The 12727-nt window shown below is 35.7% G+C and overlaps 1 protein-coding gene across 1 annotated transcript in view; it reads left to right on the top strand.

Moving 5' to 3' along the window:
* The window catches only part of LOC137387408 (tRNA (uracil-5-)-methyltransferase homolog A-like), a 46596-nt gene that overhangs the window by 24256 nt on the left and 9613 nt on the right, over positions 1-12727 (top strand). The window contains exons 10-14 of the mRNA XM_068073822.1: positions 2703-2806; positions 4767-4818; positions 6524-6584; positions 8532-8656; positions 10346-10421. Of these exons, the coding sequence (XP_067929923.1) occupies positions 2703-2806; positions 4767-4818; positions 6524-6584; positions 8532-8656; positions 10346-10421 (418 nt within the window). The remainder of the gene's footprint in view (positions 1-2702; positions 2807-4766; positions 4819-6523; positions 6585-8531; positions 8657-10345; positions 10422-12727) is intronic.

Here is a 12727-nt window from a genome sequence, read left to right as displayed (position 1 = left end):
GTCTGTATCGTATTTATACATCCCACATTAACTTTCGAGCAGTAGTTATTGAATTACACCAATTAGCTTGTGCCTACATCTTGTAGATGCTAGTAAAAAATTCTTCGTACATACAAATATAAATTTTTAAAATTGTTCGAAAAATGAGCTATTCACTAAAATTATCCACGTAAAACCTATCAACGCATGCTTTGCTTTAACGAATAATGGTTTAATATATATAGTCAAACATGGATAACTTGCCCACGGATAGCTCGAACACATGGTTAATTTGAATGGTTTCTTTGGTCCGTTCCCAAATAATGATAAATTGCTATAGATAACTCAAACTCAACACTGTTAACTCGAAGTGTTTTTTGCCCAACGGCTACCGAAACGGTTGTTATTACTTTAGAAAATCACTTTATTCAAAGCCATAGAGGTAAACCTCATATTTTCGTAATTCATAAGCGTCGTTATTACCAACATCGGCAAAATATTTTTGTCAACGACTTCTCTAAAGGTTTGGTGAAATTTGATTTATACTGCTATACGATGAATAGCACGGGCTAGCCGGGTCACGCGCACAAGGATTTTCGCCACGCACATACAAAACGAAAACAGCATGTTGTTTTTGTTTTGTATGTGAGGGCCAAAAATCTTTGAGTGCGTGACCCGGCTAGCCCGTGATGAATAGTTTTCCGACGTTGATTCCGTGTTGAATCAACGTCGGAATGTTGAATGTTTAAAACGTCTTAAAAATTGTTGTAATTAAACGTATACGTTGTCTTAGCTAAAAAAACTATTCATCGTTTGACCTAAACACAGAATACGTGTGTACATTCAATAAGTATCCATTCAAAAAGCGTGAGTGATATACAATGTACCGTAAAACCTCGTAAAACTTCTAATTGAACTTCCTCGGAGTGTTGCTCTTAACGAATCCCAGGTAAAGTAAGGTAATCTTTGCATGAAAGGTAATCTTTGCACTTCAAGAAAAATCGGCAAAATTGATCTTGGGTAAAACGCTCAAAAGAAAAAGATGTCTTTTCTTTTGAGCATTTCAACAACGATCAAGTTTTTCCAATGTCAATCTAAAAAAAACGTCCTGGCAATAACATCACCTCAAACAAAAACAACAAACCAATCTCAAGTGATAGAAAAATCTCTATACTTTTTGATAAAAACGTTTTAAACTTTACATTAGAAGCATTTAATTTGAAACAAGCCATTTGTGCTTTTGATTTATATTATAGTTTGTATATGTACATGTATCTACTAATAAATAAGTAAATATATGGACTTGTGGCAGTGCTCTGATAACTTGAACGCTCTGATAATTCGAACACTTTTGCTCGGTCCCGTGAAGTTCGAGTTATCCATGTTTGACTGTATTTTCTCCTTTTTAGGCTCTGCCCATTTTTGCTTTTACGCAAAAATGGGCAGAGCCTAAAAAGAAGAAAATGTCGCTCTGCGACATTTTGCCAATGTCAATCTAAAAAACGTCCTGGCAATAACATCACCTCAAACAACAAACCAATCTCAAGTGATAGAAAAATCTCTATACTTTTTGATAAAAACGTTTTAAACTTTACATTAGAAGCATTTGATTTGAAACAAGCCATTTGTGCTTTTGATTTATATTATAGTTTGTATATGTACATGTATCTACTAATAAATAAGTAAATACATGGACTTGTGACAGTGCTCTTATAACTTGAACGCTCTGAATAACTTGAACGCTCTGATAATTCGAACACTTTCGCTTGGTCCAGTGAAGTTCGAGTTATCCATGTTTGACTGTAGTTATATAGGGTTGTAGGTGTTTCCGGTCGATATTTTGCAAAGACTGCGAATTCTTCTTACCATTTTCACGATTAAAAAATGTTGTCAAAACATGGCACAAAAATGTTATTTAAACCTTTATTTTTCATGTTATCTGCTGCTGGTAATGCAATAGAAATTAGTGCTGTCAGTTAGCCTTAGAATAAGTAGGTAGTCATATGTGCATCATGAATCGCAAATTATCGCACAACACCCGATGAGTTCTTCTTAGCATTGTGTTCATTTTCATGGTAGTTTATTATACTTTTTATAAGTTTACTTTTACACACCGATGGTAACAGTATGGAGATGCATAAACACCGGACCTTAGCATCTTGTTTGTACATACATGATAATTACACCATCTTGTATAGGTGAAAGGAGCTACCATTTACGTGCACTTAAAAAGTTTATCTCTTCGTCTAGTAATTAGAATAGGTTTGAATGTCACGCGTCTGGGCTGCTGTGCCATTGAGTAGTACCTAGCAACTTCCTGCCATCCCACTGGCCCATTTGTTTCATGTAGATATATAAAATGCATCTCGCTCAGTTTCAGCTGATAGTGAAATTCGGTGAACTATTCAGCCAATGCCAAAGGTCAAAGATCATATCATTTGTAGTTTTATTCAATATTTCTTTGTTTTTTTTCATGTGTACTTTTTCTATTTTTACTGCAGTAATTTAATTCTAACAAGTATTTGTTACGGGTTGTAACTATTATTTTTAATACCCAACTTTGTATATTTGCAAGGTAACACGCGTGCCTACTTTTGCGCCTACTTGCGAAATCTTTTGCTGATGAAAATGGCTTCTAAAACGAATTAGTTTAGTAAGCAGAGCTTTTACCTTACTGGAACGAATGAAGCAACTATAGTAATAGCTATCCTACTATTGGTCAGGCAGAAGTTAGCATAGTGACAGAAGAGCTAGTGAAACACTACAGTGAAGGAGATGGAAAAAGTTACGGTGTAACCTCTCTCTACATTCACATAACCCCTCGGCAGTAAGTTCACGTTTATATCATTTTATAGGAATTTTTACTAGCAGCTGTCTGGTAACATTCATTTCTAAATGTGTCAGCACAAGCAAACTGTTGATGCTATACATTTGCTTTAGTTTTCTGTTATTGACAATGCATGCCTTTGCGGTTTTAAGTTTTTCATTTTACAAGTAGTTTATATATGTAATACCCATTCTATTTTTATATTCATGTATATGTACTCGTTAACAGAGGCAAAGCAATGGATTCCAATTTTAATCGGACTTTTTTGAAATACTTGTATAAGTCAACAGAGTTGATCTTTCATTATTTTTATCCAGGGAGTTATTTACAATCACACCTTAACATACGAATTTCATCCTCCACTTGTGGGAAGGTCACCTTTTATTGGAGTAAATGTTTTTAAAAGAATGAGTTGTATTTAATGTACCGTAAAACCTCTAATCGAGTGCCATGGCGCTTTATTTTTCAACCCTCTTTAGTGGCGGTCAATTAGAGGTGGTGGTCAATTAGAGGTGGCGTTCAAATAGAGGTTTTCTGTAATTCATTCCACAGCTAAAAGGTTTACGGTGAATAGTTCAGGTAGTTACATATTTATATAGCATTACAACTAATGCTTTATAAAAGACTAAATAAAAAATTATTTTTTATTGTATATTAGAGACTAAATAAAAAGGTAATAATTAATCAAAATTGGTTTTCATTGTCTCTACAAATTTATATTAAAACCAGGCAAATTGATTCACTGTGATGCAGGTGATAACTGGTGCTAAGTAAACCTGATGATAGACACGCAGAGCTAGTTTAGCTTACACTACATAAACCTTACATCAACGTAACTTATTTATGTTTTGTTTCTATATTGTGTGTTTTTTTCACATTTAGTTTAATAATTTTAATTTATTTTAATTATCAGCATTTTTTCTCTTGTTTGAGGCTTTCTCCTTTTTACATAACTCTTTTTTTTCTTCACTGTAACTACTAGACCTCTTGGCATAATATTTGAAGTTACATTGTATTATATTGTTAGTCATTCAGAGTTGTTTGCTCATGAAATTCTTTTGTTCATTGTATTAAATCTATGAAAAACATTACCTTCTGTCATTTCAATTGCTATTATTTTCGCGCGAGTCTTTTCTTTTGGTATACATAATTATAAAAATAGAAAGGATAGTATGCAGCACTATTTAATATTGTTTAAACATTCAAGAACTCGGTGAAGAACTCAGTGAAAGATGATTTATAGATATTTAGGCTACTTGTTTACAAATCTGCCATTTTTAAAAACATCAGATGCCGTGTGTTATTAATCAATTTGTAAGCGGAGTCAAGTATTTGCTTCAATTTAACGTCGTATGTCGAGAAATCTGTAAGTAAGTCGAGATCTGACTGTAATTAAACTTTACACAATTGCAAGTCTCTCAACGCCTAACATTTTCCTTCAATATTGACGACTGCCATAACTTACAGAGCACCAAAAATCTGGTGAAAATCTTGTGCCATGTGCGGAGAAGTTTCATTGTACTGATGAGAGTAGGTTTGGTTTTGTCACTTCAGCACTTAGTAGCCTCCAACTCTGAACTATTAAGTATCCTTGAACTCTGAACTTTCAAGTAACCTTGAACTCTGAACTCTTAAGTATCCTTGAACTCTGAACTTTTAAGTACCATTGAACTCTGAACTTTTAAGTATCATTGAACTCTGAACTTTTAAGTATCCTTGAACTCTGAACTTTTAAGTACCATTGAACTCTGAACTTTTAAGTATCATTGAACTCTGAACTCTTAAGTATCCTTGAACTCTGAACTCTTAAGTATCCTTGAACTCTTAAGTATCTCTGAACTCTCAAGTATCCTTGAACTCTTAAGTATCTCTGAACTCTTAAGTATCCTAAGTATCCTTGAACTCTGAACTCTTAAGTAACCTTGAACTCTGACTAGTTTTGTTCTCTATTCTTACCTAGGAAGAAATCGGACAGCTTGACGGCTCCACCAAAGCACCTCTGGGGCAAAGAAGTAAGTTTGTTTTATGTACCGTCGACCCTGATTAAAACAGATTAATATGAGTCATGGGTGGATCGGCTTAGCCGATATGTCTATATATAGGCCCACATATACATGCACTATATTCTGTACACGATACTTAATTGTATATACTTTTAAATATTTTGCCTATAAAAGTTTTCAGCTGCAAGAAGTTTTCACAAATAAAAATGAAGGCTAGAAAACTTCTGTAACGGAAAATTATTCTATTCATGCAAATTATTACAATCATCTTTTTCAAACATGGTGTGGTTTTTACATATTTATAAATCATATAAATTAGATTTCATCATCATGGAAGTCAAATAGCACACAAATGATATCTATCATTGAAAAACACATTTCATTTTTGACAGTGATATATATATATAAACATCTCCAATAGACATGTTTCTTTCATTTAATGAATTTTAAGTTTTTTACTAAAAATCGTAAACTGATTATCAATTATTTGAACATAACTGAACTTTGGTTTCAGTTACTTTGGCAAGATTTGTCTGTCTTTTCAGATATACAGACTAATAGGGCTGTTTTAACGACTTGGTCATGTTTGGCGCTTATTTAGGGCAGCGTCATTTCCTTTGGTATTTTTAACATTTACTCAGTCATTGATAGCTTTATCTCGATATATGAGTCGAGTTGATACTCAAAATATCAAAGGACAAGTGTACTCTCTGTTTTTCTGGACCTTTGCCAGCCTTGTGGAGGTTTTTCTTCTTTTCATGTCAAGTCGAGCTATTAAAGACTGCTATGTCACTGATATACATGTATGTAGCTACAGATGTGTGGGTGTTTGTTCGGTTTTCATCGTATCGCTCACATTTCATTGGCTAACTCTGTTCAGGCAGGAATGAGTGAAATGAGGGGCACTGCGCTCCCTCCGTACTAGTCTCACAACAAATCATCTGGAGTTGATGTTTTTGTCCTTGACATTTATACAAACCTATTTCATTATAAGCTTATAAAATAAATTGTATGCATATGTTTAGTATGTAGTTTCAGTAATTTTATTTTAGCAATCTTTATTTTAAATGGCATTCATTTCAAAGTGTGAATGTGATAGAAGTTTACATACAGGTAACACTGCTCACTCGGTCATAGACTGAGCACCACGACAGTGCTCACTCGGTCATAGACTGAGCACCACGACAGTGCCCACTCGGTCATAGACTGAGCACCACAACTGTTACAGTGCTCACTCGGTCATAGACTGAGCACCACGACAGTGCCCACTCGGTCATAGACTGAGCACCACAACTGTTACAGTGCTCACTCGGTCATAGACTGAGCACCACAACAGTGCTCACTCGGTCATAGACTGAGCGCCACAACAGGGCTCACCCGGTCATAGACTGAGCACCACGACAGTGCCCACTCAGTCATAGACTGAGCACCACAACTGTTACAGTGCCCACTCGGTCATAGACTAAGCACCACAACAGTGCTCACTCGGTCATAGACTGAGCACCACAACAGTGCTCACTCGGTCATAGACTGAGCACCACAACAGTGCTCACTCGATCATAGACTGAGCACCACAACTGTTACAGTGCTCACTCGGTCATAGACTGAGCACCACGACAGTGCTCACTCGATCATAGACTGAGCACCACAACTGTTACAGTGCCCACTCACCAGAATATATTGAATTACAGCTCACATCAAATGTCTCTTTTAGACCATCGAAGAAGTTTTATTAAACCTAAAGTTCCAAATTTCTCCTTCGGCCTTCTTTCAAGGTGAGTCACTGGCTTGTATGTCTGTCTTGGTGGGAGTTATCTACTAGATCTGAGGATTGTCAATTTTCCTTTTTTTTTCTGTAAGTTTCAGCATGAATAACATAATAGGGGTACAAGTGGTTTCACAGATTCATTGAGGAGAGGGTTTGCTAAAGTAATTAGAGCAATGATGTTTTCTGTATTAGGGATTCTTTTAGTGTCAGATGTCAAGTGAAATAAAACGTAGAAATTGTCAGTGTAATGGCATTAGACATTGGAAACTATCTAAACAATGTTTAATCTGTTAAACGAGTTATGTTTAATAATGTTAAACAAGGATTTAATTCAAACATTTTTCTAAAGCAACTCATCCCAGTGTTTTGTTTACAGTACTATTTTTACGCTTTCTCCACTCCTTTTTTCTAGTAAGTCGATTTGTTAGGAGGGAGTTTTACAAATGCTTACAACTTTTTAAAAGGCTGTTCATCCCAATTATTTGTTAATATAACTGTTTGTACATTTAACCCTTTGTGTCGCCTCTTTTTCTTTTCCGAACATTTCTCCTTCACTCCCCTTCATCTGTCCTTCACTCCCTTCCTCTGTTCCTCCCTCCCCTTTTCCTTTTTTAAATCCTCATCCACTTGCTGTCACTAAAGTCTACATGATGTCAGGAAGGTTATGCAGATGTATTTTTTCGCCTCTCAAATTCTCAAATATAAAGGTTACTGGGTTATTTTTTCAGCACATGTTGGATTGGAGTTGGCTACACTCACTGATTATCAGCGTTATAAATTGTGAAGCATACCAACTGAGTTAATGTCGCAAAAGATGCCATTGTTAGCTATAATACCAATCCATAAAGATTAACTGACAGCACAAATTTTCATAGCATCAACGCCGACGTGTAACATTACAGATTGTGGCGTTTCAATGATATTTTTGTGTAATTCTGACTAAAAACCAGGTTTTCTCAACATTTTCAAGTCGCGAAAATGGAAAGAATGATTTATGATCTTTGCAAAATATCGACTGGAAACAGCTGTGAAGCTATATAATTATATTAAAATTGCTCGTTTTTTTAAACTAGTTGGTCTAAAAATTGTTTGTTTCAAATCTTTATTTATAAAAGCAGAGCATGCATTATTAGATTATAAACAGACAGTTTCCGAGAATAGCAAATTTTTATGGAACAATTTTTAAATTTCCGTTTTGTGTAAAGGAAGAATTTCTTTTTAGTGCACGCTACAAGATGTATGCACAAACTGATTGGTCTAAGTCTATAGCTGCTGTTCCAAAGTCAATGCGGGACATGTAAATACCATGTAAACTATTTTGTTTATGGAATTTTTTCAACAACGCATTATAAGCATCTGATCCATAATGACGCAGCATGGCGACTAGATGGGAGAAATATATATAAATTGCGGCCAACAGAAGTGCTTTTGTCTCGCGGTCAGACATTGGCTAATCCTTGGCATCGTACATATCATTTACATCCTTCGGAGCTTCATGGATGTTTCTGGCTACAAATCCGGTTTTTGTTTCTTCTAACATAAGAATTATTGCTGGAAAATAAAAATAAAATAAGATTATTGCTGGAAATATTTACTATAATAAGAGCCAGGTCGTTTCGAGGCCAAGCTAAAATGTTGGGGAAAAAAAGCTTTCAACAGGATTTGAACCTATGCCTTTCAGCTTCACAGACTGACACTCTATGACCTGTGCTAGTCAACCGGCTTGACATTTGTTGGACTAAAACTGGGTTACTTATTACACCTGATGATCTCTCAAGGTGCCCCAGACTGCTAGCGTACTAGTATATATAACTTTTAAATGCTGTCAGTTAAGCTTTAATGTTGCGTGTCTTGTTGATGCTAACACAATGTGTTGGTAGTGCAATTTTAATCGGTAGTAGCATATCTACTATTCCTAAGTACTTCTGGTAATAAAAATGATGCCATGCTACAGTGAACAGAGAGGGTGCTGAGGTCCTCTACAGCGCAATAGGGGAGTTTGCTGGTCTCTCCGACTCTACATCCACTCTGTTGGACGTCTGCTGCGGAACTGGCACAATCGGCATGCTACTTGCCTCAGTGAGTTCTTGACCAGTCACACAAACACCTAGCTTTGGTTAGTTGTTATCCTTAGCAAATTTATGGGAGAAGCTGTTGTTAACTTCATTGTAGAAAACATAGACCTACTAACTATAGGTTAATAGTATATAGGTATAGTTATAGCTATAGTTATAGCTATAGTATAATATGGTATAGTTAATAGGTCTCTGGTAGAGGACAACTAGAGATGCATTTGGAGTTCCCGACCAATGAGAATTCTCCCTCGGGGGAATTCCCCCTAGGGGGAATTTTGAATATACAGGGGAACAGGGAAGTGTCTGATTTGTTAAATTTGTATTTCATGTCCTGCAGTGCAAGTGCAAGTTTTAGTCAAGTGAATTAAAAGTGGGGCGGGGTGAGTGGGAGAATCAAATTTCTGAAAAAACCTAAAGGGACTTCCTACGCCAACTCTGCAAAACGTTTTTTAAATTTGAAATGGCATACATAACAAGCATTCATTTAGTACTGTCCTTAATTAAGAGTTATCCACTACATGCCGCTTTCAGCGATATATATTACCAATGATAGTAATTGCTCTCTATCATAAGCTACAGAAATTCGAGCGTTGATGTTTTCTGCATCAAATGTTGGGATGGTTTTATGATCAATAAAATATTGTTATAATAAAGTCTAAGAATCTGGCAACTGATTAACTTTGTATATGGAGGCTTGACTGTATCTTTTTATCATTAAACACTTAGAGGTACCTGCTTGTGATTGTCACACTGGTAAGAGCTTTATAAATGTATAGTCAGTCAGTCTTGTTTCTTATGATTGACACTATTGAAATCATTAGCAAAAAGTGCCTGAACCTCTCAGCTGCATTAGATGGACTAGAATGTGGAATGTTATTCCTTATACTGAAACTTTCCTTTTTTGTGAAAGTCTTCACATTTATGGCAGTTTAACCACTGACCCTCACCTTATCACCGATTTAGAATAATAGAGATGGGAGTTTTAAAATCCTTTAATATCTAAATTCAGCCTTAAAAATAATCTCAGTCGTTTCTGAAAGGTAGATAAGCTATTTAACATTACATATTTAAAAAAAGTGCGATAACAACGCTAGCTTGTGATAAACCGCGCTTTTTGAGCTCATTTTTCTCGGCTTTCAGCCCATTTAAACATCATGTAGCTACAAGCAATTTTACATAGTTTATATACCTTTCATAAAAGACTGAGATTATTTTACAGGCTGGATTTAGATAATAATGAGTTTTAAGGCACCCATCTCTATTATTCTAAATCGAACTAAACATTCCCAACTCCCGTTCCTGAAAAAGCTAGGTTTCGTCACATATTTATGGGCGGAGCTTGTAATGCCGATTGTGTTGTTTTCGAAACGGATAGTGAAGCGCTTTAAAAAAGCCTAAATGACTTTGAAGGTTAGTGGACCAATCTTTATTTTGAGTACAAAATCAGAATCAGCGTTGCTGATTTATCTAGAAAATACGATAAAAGTTGTTCGTGACAGTTATGGTTTAACACCTGCTGCCAACTCTTGTCGTCATGCCAACGTTTTGCAGCAACTTCACAAAATTGCACTGATGAATCCTGCGCACTGAATGTGATTCTAACAATAGCTAGTAGATCAGCTAGTAGTCTGACCCCTGACTGACCCCTGCCTGTAGCAACTTTCCTCATATCACATTCAATTTTTATCTGCAGAAAGCCAAATCTGTAATTGGAATAGAGCTGGTGGAGCAAGCTGTAGAAGATGCCAGAAAGAACGCTCAGCTTAACGGTCAGTCATCATTGGTTAGCATGAATAAAACCATGATTTTTATTGGTTGACGTTTTTGCCTTGAGGTTTTTAATGGTCGACGCTTGGTTGTGCGATTCTGAAGTTTTGTTCAAATTCCCTACTCGCACACATATCGGGTACATGGGAAAAATATCACTGAATGGGTGCGTGAACTGAGCAGTCAGTAACAGTCTGCTCACACCCATGAATTAAAGTTATCCTCCCAACGCTGCTCTTAATAAAACATGACTGGCAGGATAAAAGGAAGCCTGTAGTCTTGTAGGTCTTGTACCCTGTAGTCTTGTCTGAAGCCTGTAGGTTAATAACAAGATTTGTACCAAATTCGTCAATTATTAGGCGACCAGTTGGTTAGCGTAGCATAAAAACGTTAACAATTGATGAAATCTCACACCTAACTTTTAATGACTTGCCGTATAAACACGTGCTTATCAATGCTAACTAAACCTCTTTGCTGTTATACTTCCTCAGGTATTGGAAAAACTACTGACTATGTAATTGAAATCCGAACTACGCCTAAGCATTCTTCACACGTGTCAGAAATTTGATCGCAATGTTGTGCTTGCTTAGATAAAATATCTTGTCTTACATAGCTGACTATGTGTAGAGGAAATAGGAGTTGTCTTTCTTTTTTCAAGTTTAGCCATTTTGGATTCTATTGTGTTGGAGTTAATTGTACTGTCATTTCCAGAAACGCATTTTTTTCTCAAGTAAGAACTATCCTAACCATAAAATTTGAAGGCGACTGAAAAGCAGGCTGCGGTATTATCATATGAAATCAGCATTGAAAGAACAGACAAATTTATTGTTGAAACATGCTAAATTTCATGTGAACGCTGTTGACCCGTATTGGGATCAGTTTGCGTAACCTGTTTATAACAGGACACTTAGGAATCTGTTAATAATCCTTTAACCAATAGCTAAATAATGATTAGTGGGAGTTTCCTGTTTGTATTGAAATTAGTACAGTAAGTCGTCGACTTATGACCTATGCAACATACGTTCACCCGACTTTATGACCACATCCGTGGGAGGGTCAGGTAGCTCAGTGCGAGGCGTAGCAAAAGCCATTCTTCGTTATTTTTGCTATTTTTTCGTTTGGGCGGAATTTTTTTGCCACACGATATCAACAATAATTTCTCTCGAATTTAAAATTTGGCGATTTGTGTGCTGATTACGTTATTAAGAGATCAGCGTTGCTCGCCATGGCGAGTTCAGCATTATCCGTTATAGTAAAAACGATAAATGTTACGTTAATGATTATGGTAAAAATAGATAAATGATAAAATTTAGTTTCAAAGTCTGAAGTTTACTAGAATACAGACTAAAACTTCATTCAAGTATGTGTTTAGTAAGCTAAATTAATTTAAGTTAGATCAGAATTGGCAGAATATACAAAATCGACTTACGTCCGAATCGTTTTACGACCGGCCAGAACCAAATGCGGTCGTAAGTTGAAGACTTACTGTATACAGTTTGTTCTTGACTAACAATGTCCATCTGTTTTTGAGACACGGCGTAAGTCGAAAAGTCAAAACATCTTGAATAAATTACTCTCCTTTATGATGGCCTTTCTTCTCTTTCATGCATTACCAATCGAAGAATATTTCGCTTGCGCTTCTGAGCCATAGTTAAAGGCAAAGCTTTTTTCTATTGAGCCGACGAAAGAGCAACAATCGTAGACACAACCAAAATGGTATATGTGTCATGATCACAGAAACCACGGTCAAGTCGTTACTATAAGATTTAGAGTTATCTGCATTACCAGAAGGACAAAATTCTCACAGTTATTTTGCAAAGAAATTTTGATTCTAGCTTAAATACAGCAGATTTTATGGTCAATAAACTGAATGCATGTTTACCATCAGTGCGAAAACGTAGTTCCGAGAAAACTGGTGTTAAAGTCTGAGAAACGAAAACCGATGAACAGTTTTGTTTACATTTCAAAACGTCATAGCAACCAATATTAAGAGGTTGTGATATCTATCTAGATTTCTGTTTTTATATCAAAAACATGCTGAATTTAAAAATCTAAACAGATTTTGGCGGGTTGTCATAGAAATGGCTGTATATCTATAAGAAAATGTATTACCTAATTTTGCAGATATTAAAAACGGCTTGGCAGTGCCGCGATATTGAGCACAACCGTAGTATGATCAACAAAATATTAAAAAAAAATAATAACAGTAACATATTGCACATCATCGGTCACTCTATACTTTGATCTTGCAAATTCGAATAATTTTTCTTATAATCAAATCTTATAAAATCGAATAATTATTCTTATA

This window comes from Watersipora subatra, chromosome 2 (genome assembly GCF_963576615.1).
Source record: "Watersipora subatra chromosome 2, tzWatSuba1.1, whole genome shotgun sequence".
Classification (NCBI taxonomy): Eukaryota; Metazoa; Bryozoa; class Gymnolaemata; order Cheilostomatida; family Watersiporidae; genus Watersipora; species Watersipora subatra.
The sequence above is the reverse complement of the archived record's forward strand: the minus strand, read 5'-3'. Positions and strand labels throughout refer to the sequence as shown.